The 19,248-nt window shown below is 41.4% G+C and overlaps 1 protein-coding gene across 4 annotated transcripts in view; it reads right to left on the bottom strand.

Moving 5' to 3' along the window:
- Positions 1-5,918: 5,918 nt before the first annotated feature.
- Positions 5,919-19,248, bottom strand: part of FYB2 (FYN binding protein 2) — a 35,690-nt gene continuing 22,360 nt past the window's right edge. For 2 of the 4 annotated variants that reach the window (XM_035121555.3, XM_088674000.1), the window contains exons 10-19: positions 17,135-17,267; positions 16,987-17,027; positions 14,258-14,327; positions 13,741-13,830; positions 12,317-12,345; positions 11,173-11,233; positions 8,743-8,839; positions 7,414-7,573; positions 6,952-6,985; positions 5,919-6,598 (exon numbers count right to left, since the gene is read on the bottom strand). In XM_035121555.3, coding sequence (XP_034977446.3) covers positions 6,592-6,598; positions 6,952-6,985; positions 7,414-7,573; positions 8,743-8,839; positions 11,173-11,233; positions 12,317-12,345; positions 13,741-13,830; positions 14,258-14,327; positions 16,987-17,027; positions 17,135-17,267 — 722 coding nt within the window. In that variant the 3' untranslated portion in view covers positions 5,919-6,591. Of the gene's footprint in view, positions 6,602-6,951; positions 6,986-7,413; positions 7,574-8,742; positions 8,840-11,172; positions 11,234-12,316; positions 12,346-13,740; positions 13,831-14,257; positions 14,328-16,986; positions 17,028-17,134; positions 17,268-19,248 lie in introns of all 4 variants that reach the window. The other 2 variants (XM_035121554.3, XM_035121558.3) reach the window with 1 other exon arrangement.

Genomic DNA, 19,248 nt, shown 5'->3' with positions numbered 1-19,248 from the left:
TGCACCGGACAGACTTGTCATTACACTGACCAAAATATATCTTGGCAGCCTCATGTGGGGTTCCCTGCATGGTACAGGCCAGTGCCCTTGAGGTCTAAGGAGTTTGTACGAGTTTTGCATTTCAGTTCAAATGTTTTTCCTAGTGACAAAGAGGCTGGCTATTCCCGGCCCCCCTCAACAGGACAGCAGCCAAATTTACCTTTCTAATATAAGAGCGGATAGAATCCCTTCCGTGTGCTGTTTCATGGAAGCTGGAATGTAAATTTGACAATACTGTTTTAGACCTCAGGGCTTCAATGTACCTCCAAAGCTTAATTGACTGTGACCTCTACTGATATCCTGATAAAGCAGGAATAACTTGTGTTTTATTGTTCCTTTTCTGCAGGATAGCTGAAGGAATCAGGTTTACTAAATTTGCAATAACGCATCATTTTTAAAGGGTAAAAACCTTGCTTTTAGGATGACAAAGCTATAGCTTGTGTGGATGTTGCAGTAACATTTTTGGGGGGGAGATTTTTATGTCACTTTGCTCTCAGGAAGTATTAGCTGCTTTTAATTTCATAGTGCACTTGATATCAATTCCCTGATAAACTAAAAGGAAGCAGAATAGGCTCCAAGTCAAGACAAGAGGGCCAAAAAACTACACTGGGGCCATAAACAGTTATATAATAATAATAATAATAATAATAATAATAATAATAATAATAATGGGAGAACAGTTGGCACAGCTTTAGTCAAAAGCCTCTGTAGGAAAACATTTGCCAAACATGTTGTGAAGTCTTCTCCATCATTGTTACAGCATCGTTTTATCAAAACGGCTGTTCAGTTTCCCGTTTGTTCTAAACTACTGCAGGATATTCAGTTTCCTAGGAGGCACTATGGCTTACTTCACACAGTCATATGAAAGGAATCGCCTTGACTGAAGGAGGAGCAGGCTGTACCGCTAGCCCTGCCCACCCAACATTGCACAGCATTCCTGTCCCAGGCACTGAACACAGGCATGTAAGTAGGGAAGCCTTTGTGCGCACATCTCTACATGTCTAGGCTCCCCCAAGCACCCCGCCCTCCCACCCATGCTCAGTGTGTGGATGCCAATGTGGGTAAGCTGTGCAGCATCAGGGGCTAATCTCGCAGAACCCCTTCACATGACTGATACATGAAATACAGGCTATATTCTGTGCAATTCTGCTCCTTTGAATTAGCCCCCAATTCTTCACCTTGAAATGCTCTGAAAGCAGAAGCTCACTCCATACAGGGAGCCCATCAGTTTGGCCCAAGGAAATAGTTGGGAGAAGAAAGATACCATTAGGGAAGAGTTGGCAATATAACTATTTCCACTACCAGTTGAGTGGAATGTCATTTTCTTTTCCTGGGCTGTTAAAATATTTCCCATGCATAGTGTATAGGGACAGGTTTCCTTGGCCAACTCTTAACCCTTACCTACATGACAGGCATAACTTCTTAAATTGCTACTTTTAAATTTAGCACTTTTATTGCACTTTACCTCTTTTTAAGAAAGACACTACTAATATTGGGGGCAGGGGGCGGGGGAAGAATCAGTGATACTTTTTAAATAAATAATTTGATACTACCGCAGGCTTGAGACAGAGAATAGTTTTATTAGTATTTCTGAGTGGTCATAAATCATTTGTAATGTCAGTCGCATCTGGGACCACAGACGTTGCGTGCCAATAATAAAAAGCCACATCTCGTGTAGATACATCCTCATTATCATACTTCCACTGTGGCAAGGGTTAGAGCTACAATTTAGAAGCATCTGAGTGTCAGGTACTTCAAAACATCTGCCAAAGCGATCACCGACATTAAAGACTAATAGCTATTCCACCCTTGAAAAGGCTGTGCTAACCTTTTGGGGTCCATGAACACATTTGCCATGTGGGCAAATAATTGTGGACACCATCCACACACCACACGACAAGAGGCGGCTTCTTTCAAGCCTAATTCCAGTAAGTCAAGGGAATGTATCCCAGATAGCCAACACACATGTGCAAATATGTATTTGAGCAATCAGAATAGATGCATTTATGCAAAGCTGTGCACAAAAGCACAATTTTCAGCTGCTGGTTTAATGGCATGTTGCAGATAAGAAACCACTAACTGTGTTCTAGAAGGAACACTGGATGAGTAAGGATTTAAGATAGCACAATATAATACAGCATAAATTCTGTAGTCTTTAAGCTATGTTTCCAGTAAGGGTACTATCCTTGCACGAATCCCCCCCCCCCCCGTGGTCCCATTTCTTCGCATCACCACACACTGAGTCATATGACGTAATTTACAGACGTAGCTTAGTAAGTCTAGGCAATTTACCGTTTATTATCAGTGGTAGCATATTGTTTTTAAGGGGAAGATCAGCCTGAGCTAGAGAATACAAAACCGTGCCTTCTCATATCAGCTGCTAAAAATCACAAATGATTCATTTCCACTCTCATTTTACAAAATAGTGTGCTGCCTTCAGTACCATAGGTGCAGATTTTTAAAATACTTGAAGTGTGCTTGCTGTGTTCTCACTTTGCCTCAGTGTTTGCATTTGCATGGGATAAAACTTCTTGTTGGAGTCCTTCTGTAGAGCAGCAGCTGGGATGCCATTTGTGGAAGAGCCATATAGGTCAGTATTTGTGCTCATGCTTTTTATATGCAAAAGGCCCAGAGGTCAATCCCCAGCATAGGGTTTGGAAAGATGACTGACTGAAGCCCTGCAGAGCTGCTGTCACTCAGTGTAGTTAATACACAGTTATTTGAGCCAGTATTTTCTAACTCAGCATAAGGCAGCTTCCTAGGTCTTGGGGCTGAATCCACATTTTTTAATCCAGCTTTTTTAAAAATAATAATAATAATTTGTCACTCCTTTCCTTTCCCCTCTCCAGCCCCAGGTTATCCATGACTTCTTTGGGCTTTGAGTTCATCCCATCCATAGTTTAACATGTTTGCTATTAAGATTTGGCATGCTTTTATAGAAAGCTAACTTGTGTCCCAATCCACTACGTGCAACGTACAGGAGGAGATTCTGAAGGATGCCCCATTCACTTCAAAGCAAGTAGCAGGTCCACAGGCACAGCTCTTTGCACATGTAGAGCTGCCCTTCCATTGAAGTGAGCAAGGAAACGCTTGTGGGCAGGAGAACTTTCTCTCGACACGCTAGATCAGGTACCTGGCTATGGCTTACAGTACAAGCAAGTCAGCTTGCAAGCAAAAAGCAAGAGTCAATGCTCTTATGCCTTTCCTTGATTTTTCTCCAAAGCAGCTCCCATGCCAGAAAAGGCAAGCCATTACTCCGTTCAAAAAGTTGTCTTGTCTCTTCAGGAGTGACAGTTGCTTTTAGGAAGAATTACTGTCCCAAATGTAATTTCTCTTGCTTGCACGCAAGTGACTTTGACTCAAGAACGTCATAAGCTATGCGGTAAATTGCAATGTGTTGATTTTTCTGGTTATGGAAATTCTAAGTTACTGTAAAATTAAGCCTTAGTAAATGCAGTCTTCTATGCATTGAACAGCAATATTTCTTTACACACATTTACTGGACAAGAAACCTGGTCACATTAAATCTTCTAATTCTCTATTACCCTTGCGTTCAGATAAAGCATATTCTCCCCCCAAAAAGCCTTGAATCTCCTGCTGAAAATGCCTTAACTGATCAAACTTATTTATGTAATTTATTTATTTGGTGTCTCTGTGTTCATTCATGCATTTATTTCTCCCTAAGTGGTGAATGTAGTTTTCCTTATCCTAACCTCACAAAGCTCTGAAATGAATACCAATGATACCATAGTGTTTGTTCTTACTTTGGAAGTGAACCCAGTTTTTCTGTGTTAAGAAATCTTTGTATGTATATTTTGTAAATCTAGCAGCATTTTCTTCTTCGGTGTGCACAACAAAACTGCAAGCCACCTGACAACTGTGTCCTTGAACTACTGTAACTTGGGTAAATAGCAGAGAAGCCTGTGTCATGCAGCTTCTCTTATGTAAAAATAGAGCAATGCCATGAACTCTTGATACCCAACCCACTTTCCTGAAACTAACTTCCCCTTTTCCTTTTGGCCCTTGAGGGGAATAATATATTTCATGGTTCCCTGGGGCTTCCAGGATGCTGCTTATCAGTACGTCGGGGGAAGAGAGAGAAAGAGGAAAAGGAGGAACTCCTCCATGCTAGCACTTCTGCCAGAAAAGTAGAGAGGTGTCAGTTTTGGAGAGCAGGAGCTAGGGGAAAAGGTCTTTTGGGGACTGCAAGAGCAGTATCTTATGGCTCAAACTTTCATTGTCTCATCAGACATTCATGTCTAAATCCAATCTTAGCTGGCATCTCTGTTCAGATAGGAAAGCAAGCCTGCATTATCTTAAAACCGATCAAGTGTTTTGCATATATGACAGTGTTGCGGGGAAGGCACTACTCCCTGCGCATTTAGTTTTGTAACTTAAGCAGAAAATGAAGGCTGGGTGGCTGCAGTTTCACCGACCTATTTTGGTGTTGATTCCCTCCCCTCCCCCTTTTATTGTACCGCACAGTTTGTGATTATTACTCCATGGTTGACATTTGCACTTTAATAAAGAGATGAGAATCTTACAAAATGCTACATGCTTGAGCTGTTCTTGTGATAAAAATCAAACTTAGTAAAGGACTTAAGATACCTTCTGTCTACTTATGGCAAAGTGAGGTATGTCTTGAATTACCAGGGAGCAGCGTGTAGAAGAAAACGCGTTGCAAGTTATCGGAAAATGCGAGCTTCCAGAGAATTGCCATTAAAAGTGAAAAATAATCACGGGTGACACAAAGGCAGCCACAATATTAAGGAAAAGCCTATTGGTGTTGCCCACTAGAAATATGGGCAGAATGCTAAGCTAGAATTTGTTCCCACATACTATTTAATGGTATTTTCCCCAACACTAACTTCAGGCACCCATGTACTGGGCCTAAAATAGGTTTTCTGCTAGAGAGAGTGAGTCCCAGATTCTAGCACAGTGTAGGGAAATTCAGCTAATTGACATGACTATCAAGGAAATATCTCAGTATTTGCCATTTTTCATTCCTACAATCCAGCTCGGGTGGTTGCATATCAAAGAGACTGACAAGCCAAGTCAAAGTAATTAACGTTAAATTTATCTAATGTGGAAACTGTTCATTTACACAAATCCACATTTCTTCTGAGTTTTCTCCTGAGATTATGGAAGTTCAATATTTTGTGCTGGCAAACCTGTGTTTTGTAGGCTTAAGCCACTTTGAAAGCAAGCGTGCATGTCAGCTCACTTAATTCTGTCCACATGTTAGAAAATCAAAACTCCACGGTATCAACTTCTAAAGAAGTTCTTGCTTGAGATTGGGATTTGGCTTTTATTCAGATTTTCCCCACATGCTGTACTATCTGCTCATTTTAACAAGTGTCATTTCTACAATTGGCTTTCCATAACGAATCATGTTTTCTAACAAATTGTTGTTATATAATCTCTTAACATAACATCTTGAAACAAGCAGAAACTCTAATTTGATTGTGCAAGCTTGAAACAATGTAGTTTTCAAGGCCTCTGTGCACACGGTGCCTATTTTTGCCAATCTGCATTAGTTTTACTTTCTTTGGTGAGTCTTCTACAATGAGCTCAGATATTCATTGTGCATACTCCCATTCAACCCTTCTTTGCACAGTTTACCATGGGATGCCCGGCTGGGAAGACATTGTAAATCTAGAGGGAAATCAGCCCATTTACCACAAAAATCAGAAGAACAGGCCAACATGCATTTGTGTCAAGGCCTCTCATCTTTGAACTAGCCCCCCCCCCCCATGGCCATTTGTTCCTAACTCAAAGCCACTTCCCTTGTTTTATTAAAGCTACTTGCAGATTAAGTTAAATAAAAACAGGAAGCCAAGTTTTAAGCAGCATCGCCTTCAAAAACAATCTATTAAATGTCAATTCATACTTCATTTTATTTACATCTACAATGAATGCATCAAGTATGCCAACAGCACATCTAATGATATACAGGGATTGATGCAGACTTAATATAGGAGCATACAATACAAATGCCAAGGCTTACATTTTCATCATTGACAACACACACAGACCAGCTGTTTCACACACAAAATGGTAAGTACGCTGGCCATGATCCAAGGAACCAGGGTGATTTCTGCACATGCACAGGGACTTTACATGTTCTCCATCTGTCATAACTGAAAATCCTCTTGTTCAGGAGGGGATGGGAGCTGGAAACAGAACCCGACGAAAGCCTCCTATACATATGCCGGTTCATTAGCCGTGTGTATGAGGGTCTTGGGATCCCTGCAGGTACCTAGAATCTAAATTATCAAGTCACACGAACGGCACAGCATGAACTTGAAAAACAATTTTGAACTTGCAATATTGAAAAGCAACCATGCTCAACTCCAAGTCTATCATTCAAGCAAGTGGCAGCTGTTAACTCTGAGCTACTGAAGAATTCAAGCTTAGCATTCAGTTTGCCATCGACAACTCAATTCTATTTCTTCCCACGCAAAGAAGGTTTGTTACTGGTGCTTATTTTCGGTGGATGCCATCAATACATCATCACTTCATAGGAAACAGTTGTGCTGCAGATGTACAGTGCTAATGTCTGCTACAAAAGAAAAGACACAAGTTTACCCCAGCATTGCACGTGGATATTTATTGAAAAGCCACACCAAATTCTTTATCGATGATAAAATACATTGGGAAAGAAAAGAAGCAACTCCCTTAGCAGTGTTTGGCTGATGACATAGAACACCTACTTTAAAATATGATCATGGGGAATCCAGAAAAGTATAAAACAATGCAGCTACATAAGAACACGAATCATTCCCAAAATAAAATTATAAAGGAGCCTCTTACTTTAATTGTCTCAAAGAAGAAACAAAACTACTAAACCTCAAGCAAAAATGCTTATGAAATTGTTCTCTAACATAGGGATAACAAATACACAAAATTTACCTGAAATTCAAGTGTTCTAGTAGCACAAATCCATCTAGGAAAGAATAAAATTATATTCATAAATCTTAATATTTTAGGCATATGCAAAATCCTCCAAACATAAATGCCTTAAAACTGGTGAATATAGTTAAAGATATGCCAGGAATAAGTTTTCCTAATTCAAATTGCCAGTTTCAAATGCTGATCTAAGTAAGTAATCCATAGCCCATCATTGGTAGCAGAATTTTGGTTTCTGGAAATAAAGGAGAAAAGGAGTCTGGTTCTCAGTGGTAGAAGAGTCTGGGGAGCCCAGAATTTCATTTGAGCTACTGACACATTCAGATTTCTACCCTGTGCTTCCCTGCAATACTCAATACCCAGTTTGTGATAATTGAGACTGCCAACTCTTACCCACCCAAACTGTTTTGTTTATGCTCTGCTTAAAACATGGCCGTTCCATTCAACACTACTCAGAAAACTTACATTTGCCTTCAGAATTCCGACATATCAATTGGTTCCCTTCCGTAATATCAATGACTTCAAGTTTCTCGCCTGCCGTGATCCTCAAGTCAAGTTTTCCTTTGGTCAAAGTATTTGAGCAGTGTGCAACTGCAGTATTGATTACCCCGATCTCCTTATCATACTGAGAGAAGGGAATAAGAAAATAAATAAAGATGCAATCCAATGTATATACTTACTGGGGAAAGACCCATTGAAAATAATGGGGTTACTTTCAATTAAGCAGAGGTAGCTAAAAGGGCTTGGGCATCCTGAATGGTTCTTTGAACAAAAGATACACACACACATCACAAGCTGCTTTGAAAAGTCTCAAGTTTCAGAAGTAGGTTGCCACGCAGCATCAGGATGGCGGAACATATGAATGTTTGAGAAATGCAAGGCCAAACCTTCATTGGGCATGCAGAAGAACCAGTTGTATTATTATTCGGATTTCAGGCTATATCATGAGTTTGAACATTTCCAATCACTATTAAGGAGGATCTGCAGCCTTCTGAATAGACCATGAAATATATGAATGATGCCTACGGTTTGTTTAAAAATAATCCTAGTATCCAAACCACCAGGTATTAGGGCTCGCAAAATATAGCAGCAGAAAGGTTGATTTCCCCAAAGTCTCAGAAGCAGATTTAAAATGAAAATGAACACTAGATTTTTTTTTAAAAAAAATAGACTGTTTCAATTCAACTCCATTCAATAATAAACTATGGAAAACATTGGGAAGGGACATGTTAACAAGTGCTGTAATGCCCAGGTCTCCACCTAAAACACTATAAAGATCATACAAACAGTTCCTGAGGGTGTTCAGCTGCTGGAAAGTGTCAAGCATCAAAACTGTGGGATAACCTCTTAGGAGGTTTATGTCCTGGCTTACCAGAGACGACATATAAGTAGCTGGAAATACTCTTGACTGGGCTCAAGCAGCTGTTTTGAAAAATCAGCATCAGATCTAGAAAACATTTCCTTGTATTGGAACCCTGTTTTAGTATGCTTCTAGCAAATGTGTGCCATAACGATTGCTGCGTTCTGCAGCCTACAATTCTTCAGGTACTTCTGTACTTTGTAGCTCATGGGTTTCTATCTGAACCAACCCCCAGAATCCTTGGCAAACTGCTGAAAAATTACCTATGCAACTAATGACAAACTAATTTAAATGGAAGTGTTTTCTGGAACATTGCAGCTCACAGTTCTGTACATGACAGGAGGTGACAGATTGTGCAGTACTGTTGAGTGCATTGCAGGTAACCATGCCAACATATTCCAAGCTTTTTGTAAAAACAAAATAAGGAAACCTACCATGAACCTCTCTCTAAACAGCTTTTCTTCTTTTGTCATCTTGCTGTTCTTCTCTAAAGTATGTTTCTTGACTTTGAAGAAATTTCTTGAGGAAGGCCTATGAAGAAAGAATATACATATGATAAAGCAGCAACTCATTGTGAGCAATTCAGAACAAAAGTGAGGTGGTATTGGAACAAGATGGAGACATACAAGAGCACTTTTCACAAGTGAGAAGAAAGCATCCGTGTTGAGCATACTTATCTGGATGCAAGTCCCACTGAACTCAGGAGAACTTACTTTTGCATAGACATGCAAAGGAAAATGTCACAAATCTCTGAACCTACTTCAGAATAACATGCATAGGAGTCTCTTGTATGAATGCTATTTTATCTAGAAGATAACATTTGTAAAAGTTATTAACGGAGAAAATTTATTAAGCCAAATGTATTTTCTAGTCAACACAGACTTTATATCCAATTTAAATTACTTCTATCCTGCATTTTATCAAAACTTACTAAAAACGTTAGCTTTACAATACAGGAATTGTGTCTACATATGCACAGAAACTTTTTAATACCAAAAGGAGAGAAGAACAAAAGGACACTAGCAAATATTAGAGAAATAAAGAGTTACAGCCTAGTTTGGAGGCAATGAGAAACCATGATTTGATGCTACAGAAGTGAGCCTTGGAGAGCCTCAGGCTTCGGTTCCCTCTCTTCTTTCAAACATGATTTCAAATCAACTATGGTTCCCTTGATGTCCAAACACAGGAACCTCCAGTTTGCTTAAACTACAATTAGTGAGAGAACAAGCTACGGTCAACGCATGGTTTCAGAGCCCAACTTATTTTCACTAATTATAGTTTGTGGGGAGGGGGGAGATCAAGGCTTTCCATTACTGTACTAATATTTAGTGAGGAGCCAAAAGAGTGGATTTATTTAAGGATAGAGTCCCATAGCTTCCTGAAGCAAATAGGAAATAACAACAAATACACCTTTTCATTACATTTTGGGGCCATCACCATTTCTCCACCAACCCTTTTGACGAGGAACTTTAACTTCCCATTTTATGAATCTCATTTTTCTCTCCAGAGAAAAGGGAAAACACCAGGTTTCCTGATGGCACAGATGCTGCAAAAAATGCTGATGTTCCAAAGAGAGACAATGAGTATCAGCGAGATCAACCACAATACCCCACACAAACAGGCCTCATTTCATGCACCACTGAATCACAAAAAACATTTTCCAATAGGAACCATGTAGTTACAGCAGTACACAGACTTGCAGTTCAATAGGTTGCAAGTGGAGAACCAAGCAGTTTTATTCAGCTGTAGAGCTAAAAGGGATTTCTTTATATAAAAATTGTAAACATAGAACAGATGTCAAAAATTAAATTTTTCTTCGAATGCCGCATGAATTTCATCTCCATGGCTTTCTACCCCACGAACAGACAGTTATACATTTAGTAGTCAATTATTTTCAAGCTGCTGAAGAACTAATTCGTTTTTATCATGCTCATTTACACCATCTCTATCTCCCACACAGATTCTCACACTGCACACATACAAACATTCATATAGACATGCAGTACACAAACCCATTCATTTTCACTAACAGTCAGACACACATCCACACACTTTCTATAACCTCCCCAACCTCACCCCACTGCAATTAAACTTGAAAACGTGAAGCTTATTTGAAATCTAATTAAGGCAGGGGGTGGTTTTGTTTGGGTGGGGGGTCACTGTGCATGGTGACAGGAGGGTTTAACCCTTCCCAAGCTGCAAGTCCCCCCCTCCAAAATACCCCCTAGCTCTGCATTAAGGCTTGAGAAAAGTCTCCCATTGCGTTCAATAGCTTACATGTGGTGTGGGAGGTTGTGGGGAACACGCTGCAGAACTCCACATGGGGAGGCCTTGTGAGCCACACGTGCCAACAGCCAGCACACCCACCCCGCCATGGATTCAAGACTCAAGCTTGTCATCATATCTGTTAACCTAGAGCCCATTGCCACAATTCACAAACTGGGGGGGGGAGGCGGGTTTGACCCTGGGTACACGAAAAGCAGTTGATGGGGTACATCTATGCTGCAAAGCTGTTTTGTTTTTGTCCCGCTATCATGGCCCCTCCAAAGATTGCTGGAAATGTGTTGCTTGGGGAGAATGCCAATAATTTTCAGAAATCGCTAGCTCCCTTTGCACAAAGGGAATTCTCTTAAGATCACTTGAAACTATAGCATAAATAAAGCCAAATGCATATCCTTCATATTCCGAGGCAGATGGTGTGGCTCAAAATGCAGTACTAGAGGTATTCTTGCTCAAATAAATTCACCGTGGACTATATATAAAGCCAGAATACTGGGAGGTCCATCTTCAGGGCAGCGGAATCATTTTCATAACAGAGTTTTGGTTAAGAGACCAAAATGTCATTTATCACAGTTTTTACCTACTTTGTATCACTTTGTTCTGCGTCGATGTTGTCATACACCATGCTTTCCGGGGCCATAACATCTGTTGTCAAAAGCACACGTGGATGTTATTATCTGTCATTTACAATGTGCCTAAACATTCCTAAGTACTGTACGAAGATTTTTAAACAGGCTACATTCCCTGCCTACAGGTTTATAATCTCATAGACATGACACAAAAGGAGACAGAGTGATCTGGAGCAGGGCCGTAGCTAGGGGGTGGTAATGTGGCCCCCGCCAGGGGCACAGACGAGAGGGGCCCCCGCAAATTCAGCTAAAATATGTCCATAAATATGTCTATAAATAAAAATATTGATTATTGCCTCGTAAGAAAAGAGGGTGAATTGAATGGGTGGAGGGAGGGGTTTGAGGAGAAGGGAAAGAAGAACGAATTTGTCCATGGATAGGGGGTGCAATCTGGATGGTTCTGCCAGGGGCACAAGATCACCTAGCTACGGCTCTGATATGGAGCTGGATAAGGGGAGAAAAGGGAAATACACACAGATGAGCAACCATCCATTGAAGTTTCAGCATTGCAACAGTTAACTCAGTTACAAACAATACTGTAATCCAAGGGCACTGCTGGATTCCAGCTCCCGTTTCTCTTCTACAAGCCATTTAATGCACAAATCAGAAATTAAACCTGCCTTGACATCCAAATCAATTCACAAAGCATCTAATTGTTCAAAAATCCAGGAAGCGGATAACCTGCTCTTCAAATCTGAGAAATTGCCACCTCTGAAATCCTAGGCAACTTGCTTGTGGCTTGAGGGTCATTTGCCTTCCTAGCACCTGTATAATAAGCCTTAAAATTGCTAAGCAAGCAGCAAGTTTTGAAAATGACATTCTGGTTTGTATGAAATATAGCTCTGTGGGTTTTCAGTGCACACAAAGGGAGACTCACCCTGCAAGGTCAGTGGCAGGAGGTGCGTGACAACATGCCTGGGTTGCACTTGGTTATAAACAATTGTTATGATGTAAATTATAGGCTGCATTATAAAAACCAGCAATTACATCTCGTGACCTGTCTATTTCTCCATCCTCAAAGCGTCAGAGACACCTCACCTCCACAACCCCAATGTGTTCAAAAGGGAGGCAGTTTCCAGTATTGGACACATCAGCTTACCTAGATTTGGTGCAGAACTGGAAAGAATGCTGTGGAGAAAAACAAAACAAAATCTAGGTTGTGCGTTTCAACGTGGTTCATAAATTTCAGGATCAGTTGCATGCAATTAAAGACTTTTGCATGCACACATCCGCTTTCTCATCACACTTACATTTTGGATGAACATTAGAGCAAATTGTTAGACATCTGCCACCTAATCCATATCCAGTACTGTTTACAGTATTATGCTAACGTAGCTTAGAAACACCTAGAATAAATCAATGCTGCAGGGAGGAATAGAACATGTGAAAAGACAAGGAGAAAAGTGGCGTCCAGAGTTCATGAGCTATTTGACTTCTACACATAGGACTCTGCTTCTTATCAGTCTTAACCAGTGTTAATCAGGGATTGTGGGAGTTGGAGTCCAACCCAGAGGGCCCTACACTCTTTTTGAACCCAACTCTTGGCATTTTAAAAAATCCCTACGTATCCATATATCCATCACGGCATACACCATTGTGTAGCTAACAGGAGTTACATTCGTAAAGTCCTGGGGGTTTCGTCCAAGAGAGCTCCTACCGACTTGAGCAGCAACAAGGTCATAGGACCAGTGGAAGAAGAATGGGCGAAGAGGAGAGCCTGAGATGACTACACTATTCTAAGGTGAGCCAGCTATGCAGAGAGGCTGATGCAGAAGAAAAAGTCAGCTGAAATGTACGCAAGCCACTAGTGAGCAGCTGAGCATGAAACAACTGCTCAAGGGGTTAGAATTCCTTTGGCAGGTCGCACAACAAATCCTGGAATTACAAGTTACATAATCATTTTCTTGAGAATCTTAGCATGGGTGGGGAGAGGGAAGGTCTGTAAGCTAGAGCATTCGCCCTATGTGCAGAAGGTCCCTGGTTCAGTCCCCAGTATGTTGAGGTAAGACTGGGACGGATACTGGTCTGAAGCCTTGGAGAGCTACTGCCAATCAGTATAGACTAGTGTTTCCCAAACTTGGGTTTCCAACTGATTTTGGAAAACAACTCCCATCACCCCTGACCACTGGTCCTGATGGCTAGGGTTGATGGGAGTTGTAGTCCAAAAACAGTTGGAGGCCCAAGTTTGGGAAACAGTTGTATAGGCAATACTGAACTAGACAGAGTAATAATGGTCTTTCTCAGCCAGCTTCCTATATTGCCCCGTGTTTTGATCCCAAAGAAACACAAAAATAGATAAAATGTAATTATCTGTTGAGTATTGGCAAGCATTTGACATTATCAGCTGCCCTTTCCTCTCTCCAAATGGCAGAATTGGGTGCTGACTCCTTTTCAGTACAGACACAGTCCTGGGCACCAGGCAGCTTTATAGTCACATGCACATGAAGCCGGCTAGTAAATCAATGAAAATTACTTTGTTTTCAGGATAAAGGGCACCTGTTGATTTAAATTAGGACTACATACCGCGAATTCTCTTTTAAGCGTGCATTCTTCATTTTGAATTTTCCTTTCTTGAAAAATTTTCCAAGTCCCTTTAACTTTTCTTTGACATCACTAGGTAAAGAGAAGATTAGAAACATCAGATTAAACCCAGAACTGGGAAGTTATGCACATTCGTCCTTTATCGCCATTTATGAATGTGAAGCTGATTGGCAATAAGGTTAAGACTAGCCAAAGGCAGTCATTCGGAACACGACAGATTTGTAATTAATGTCTGGAATTCAATACCACAATATGTAGTCATTTGTACTAACTTAAGAGGTATTTGAAAGGGATTAGACAAATCCATGGTATAGAGGTCTAAATGGAACATGGGTGTTCTGAGGGACTACTAGATTCTATTTATTTATTTAAATGTGTGTCTTTCCTTTTCACCAATGGTGTTCAAAAGTAAAAATTCATAGGTCTTGCCCTTCATAGTGTGTGAAAACCTACTTAAGCTGCCAGTTCTGAGGTAAGAGACAGGAAACAAAGCACTCACTCTGACTTAGCTGAACTATAGCCTTCACTTCGAACATCCTCATAGGTTTCTTCACAGGCATCCTCTGAAACTTGATATACATTTAGATCTCTTTAATAACACAGTTCCCAGCAGTGAATTATTATCTGAACAGAAAGTCAAATGCTCAGAGAAGTTAAGGGATGTAGCAATAAAGCTTAATGTACAACAGACCTTTTATTATAACTTATTAGCATAGCACAAGCATTTCTTTGAAGCCTTAAGCAGAAACTCCCTCTGCAATCCAAACTCGGTGGCCAGCCACCGCTGCATCCACATTGCTACTACAGTACTATAGGCAGCAACAATTTTCTGTGTGTCCAATTGATACACGATCAACAACTTGCAGGGCCTTTGGGGCCTAGGAGAGGGCAGAGTGGGGGTGGGGAGAGCAGAATAGGGGGGCCTTATGTGCAGGGACACCTGTGCAAAATGGTTGCTGCCTGTACGGTGCTCAAGCTGGCCGGGGCAGATGGAGGGCAAGAAAAATGCCTCTTCCCTGCAGCAGCTCCCCAACTGGTAAAGCAAAGACACCTGGGGCAGACCTGTTGCCATCACATGATGCCACAGGGACATCTCTGTTCCAACAGAGCCTAGCTCCATCCCCTCCCCTGAAATGCCCAGTTTGGGCATGGGGTGGGCAAAGCCGGGGCTAGGGTTTTTTGTGCCCTAGGCGAGATCACCTTCTGGCACCCCCCCCCCCAATTAATAAAAATAAATAAAAATAGTAAAAAGTAGAAAAAAATAATTAAAAAAAAACAGCTGAGAGGCACGGCGAGGTGGCCCCAGGCTCACGCTCCTGGCGCGCCTCCGGAACTTCGCGCAGGGAGCGCGAGCCTGGGGCAGCTTCCACTGTGGCTATCAGCTGCTGAGCGGCTTCAGGCCACTCTCTGGAGCTACACGTGCACCTCAGGATAGCAGCCTGAAGCCGCTCAAAAGTGACAGGCACGGAGGAGGCAGCCCCAGGCTCGCGCTCCCCGTGCACCTCCAGAGCTTCGTGGGGGGAGCGGGAGCTTGGGGCCGCCTCCACTGCGGCTGTCAGCTGTTGAGCAGCTTCAGGCCGCTCTCTGGAGGCACACACACACCTCAGGATAGCAGCCTGAAGCTGCTCAACAGCTGATAGCCACAGTGGAAGCAGCCCCATGCAGCACCGGGGGGCGGCGGGCAGGCTGGCCAGCGCCCCCTCCATTTTGGCGCCCTAGGCAGCTGCTTAGTTCGCCTAAATGGATGTGCCGGCCCTGGTAGCTTCTGCCTGCCTACTGTTTGGGTATGGAGAAGTGGGGCCCTCCTCAGAAGCAGTGACAGAGCAGGTCTGGATGGAGGGATAGCTCTGTCTCATCCAAACCCCTCCCATGGATTGCCTTGTAAATTGTTGTGAAGGAAAAGGAAGGGTCAAGTGAATTTCAAATTCAGCACAAGGGGAATAACCCACAGGACTACTTCCACATAAAAGAAAGGGACTATTGGAAGGTCAATAAACATTGAATTATTCAACCTATAAACCTCTACATGAGGACATGTTAAATGAGCTATACCTATATGGTGCTTTAACTAGTGTCTTTAAAATACCAACTTATTTTAATAAGCTTTTCTAATACTGTACAGCCCATATACTCCCAAAGCAAAAAAAAAAGAAGAAGAAGAAGAAGTCTATAAAATAACTGAACCAGAAGACCAGATTAGAAACTAGCACTTTCCCCTCAACTAAACCTCAACATTAAAAAACAGGGATAACTATGACTTCCACCATCACACACGGAATGGCTGCTGTTAAGTATTATTGTGGGCTAATCACTCTCTCATAAAAGGGCCATTTTTGTCTCTGACAGTACGATTATAACCCCTGAACATTTGCTTCAAATATAGTTAAGCAGGCAAATTGAATCTGCTCACTCACAAGGGGTTTGACTCACGCAAAATTGGAGATAGTTAGTCACTAACTTTAAGCCCCATTGATTACTCAGAAAACTTTTGTGATGGATCCATACAATCACTTGGCCTAACTTAGGAAAACAAGGGTAGGGGGTATGTTGCCTTGAGCGCTTTCAGTAAGAAACAACTATTATAATAATAGAAAAAAGCTGTATCATAAAGGTCCCATCAAAATAAGGATGAACAAGAACCTATCAAATCACAGAACAGGTGCATAAGTAGATTAAGAAAACATTGAGGACAGCCCCAAAGAGATCTGGCAGAATGTAATGTGCATCCTATTAGCGGGGACTAGGCATGCCTCAGACTTGGAAAGCACATCATAACAACTCCATACAGCATGTGTCCTCCTAGATGTTGTTGGACTAAACTCCCATGAGCTGTAGCCAACATAGCTGATAGTCAGGAATAATGAGAGTTGTAGCCAAGCAACATCTGGAGGGCTACAAGGCCCTCGTTCCTGCCATGCAGCCTCAACAGATTTACTGTAATGGATGGAGAAGAAAGCATTATTTCTGATTCCTAGAAGGTTTTATCCTGTACAATAAGAAAATAGACTGAACACCAATTCCTATTTTGTACACTACTCATCAACTAGAGGTTATCAGGAGACCACAAATTTGGACGGGCAAAGGTGTTCTGAAGTAGAATTATAATGCTTTTTTAAAAAAGCATTCTATACATGCTGTTTCCACATATCTATTATAGCCCTTGTTATACTTGTTTAATAACTTACTTTAAAAAGAAAAGAAAAGGGATAGTGTTACTTTCACACTTACAGGTCTCTGAAGCCAGTGAGCTGTGGGCATCGGAAGTTTGACTGCAACAGAAACAATTTTTAAAAGAGTTATGATGAATATGTGCTTCAGATTTTGAAATACAATTCCAAAACTTACATCTACACCTAGACACACTGTTAGCACTCACAGTTCTCTCTGTATTCCTTCCACATCATCATAAACTTCCTCGTGAACTTCCACCACTCTGGGAGTCCTTGGAGCCAGACTTGAATTCTCTTCATCTGTTTTCAAGGCTTCCAGGCACACATAATCATCTGAAACTAGAGCAAAATTCCTGCTTCAAGCTTTCCCAAACCTATACAAAACTGACGCATTACCCCAACTTTGCTGAAATCGCAAAACAGAATCCTGCGTTTCTTAGGTAAGACATGAGTGTATCAGCCTCTCCACGCATGCCTCCTCAAAAATCTACTGGCAACCAACATTCTCAGTCCTTACTGCCTGCTATGTTTCCAGCCTTCTTAGGGCTCAATAGTGCTTGAGAAGCTACAGCATGGGTAGGCAAACTACGGCCCAGGGGCCGGATCCGGCCCAATCGCCTTCTAAATCCGGCCCATGGATGGTCTAGGAATCAGCATGTTTTTACATGAGTAGAATGTGTGCTTTTATTTAAAATGCATCTCTGGATTATTTGTGGGGCCTAGGAATTCGTTCATATTTCCCCCAAAAAAATATAGTCCGGCCCCCCACAAGGTCTGAGAGACAGTAGACCGGCCCCCTGCTGAAAAGGTTTGCTGACCCCTGAGCTACAGCATACTGATGTTTAACAACATTCAAATTTGTATCTCACGTCTCTCCTAAGGTTTGACCATAATGTTACAGTAGCTAATCAAAAGGGTGACTTTTGGTGGGATCTGAGCTAGCAGCAACAACAGCAACAGCAACAGCAACAAAAGCACAACCTTGAGATGGATGTATAGATAAGGGGTTCCCAACCTGGGAGACACTGGCCACTGGGAAGGGACGTGGAGTTACCCAAGGGGTCCACCCACAAAGAATGTTCCTCTAAAGAGCTCAATCATTTCCTCTGCGGTCCTCTTCTGCTTCACAGTGGCGTCTCTAGGAGCTCTGTGTTATCGCTGAGGCATTTATGACCATTGGCAAGCACAAGATTGCCACTGAGTGGCTTTTGCCTGGGTTCCCTGCTGTTATTTCTTTGTTGGTACTTAATGTGAGGTGCATTTAAAAGAACAAGTGATGGAAAGGCATGGAAACAGTGAGTTTTGGCCTTCCTTGCCCTCCATGCTTCTGCTGCTTTGTCTGCATTGTGCCTAGGTTTTTCTGAACTTTGATACTGCACTGCACATAGGGCTTATTGGTGGGAGGTAAACTACATGGCATGGTGGCTTGAAGGCCCTACATTGGATTTTAGCAGACTACATACTGTGGACCATTGATGCGCTTCATTCATCCTAATTACTGATTTCATTCGGGCTCCTGAGTTTTGGCATTATTAGGGAGTATTTCTGGTGCTCTGTTGGAATAAATTCTGTGGACAAGGGTTGCCTAATTCTTGGGTGGCAGACTGGATTAGGTAAATTTTAGGGGCAGATCTTTGGAGGCTGTTTTAGGATTTGCTACTCATGCCCACTAGCTTATTTTAAAAAATTCAAATAAATAAAATAATAAATATATATAACAGATCATTAAATGAACTGTATATATAAATAGCTTTATTTACAGAGATTAGGGATTTCACTGGAGTATACAGAATACAGAATATGCTACATTTGTAGCTATGAAAGTTTGCATTTTAATTCATTTGAGGATTACTTCAAATGGGTTGCATTTCAGTTCACTTGGATATAAATAAATTTCTATTTGGTTGTAATTTGATTGATTAGTTGGGTTGTTTATCATTGGGTCTACTGGGGAAATGATATTTTATAAACAAAAATATCTTCCATACCTTTAGCAATTGATTAATAGGGTTGATTGGTGGGTACATTGGGGAAATAAATGAATTTGCAGTTATGAACAAGTTTATATTGAATACCTCTTAGAATTAATTGCTTGAGTTGCTAATTGGTGGGGTACATTGGGGGAATAAATAAATATTTTTTTGCCACCTCCTTTGATTTTGGCACATTTACAAATTAATTTAAAAGCATTACTGAGGTCATAACAGTTGTTTGCCATTATGCACTTTTTTTAATTAAAGGAGCCTAAAATGGTGACAATTAGCATGGAGGGCATATTCAATACTTGCAAATGTTGAGAACCATTGGGGCAGATAACACT

This window comes from Zootoca vivipara, chromosome 7, assembly GCF_965207765.1.
Source record: "Zootoca vivipara chromosome 7, rZooViv2.hap1.1, whole genome shotgun sequence".
In the NCBI taxonomy this organism is placed as follows: domain Eukaryota; kingdom Metazoa; phylum Chordata; class Lepidosauria; order Squamata; family Lacertidae; genus Zootoca; species Zootoca vivipara.
This window is presented reverse-complemented; position numbering and strand designations above follow the sequence as displayed.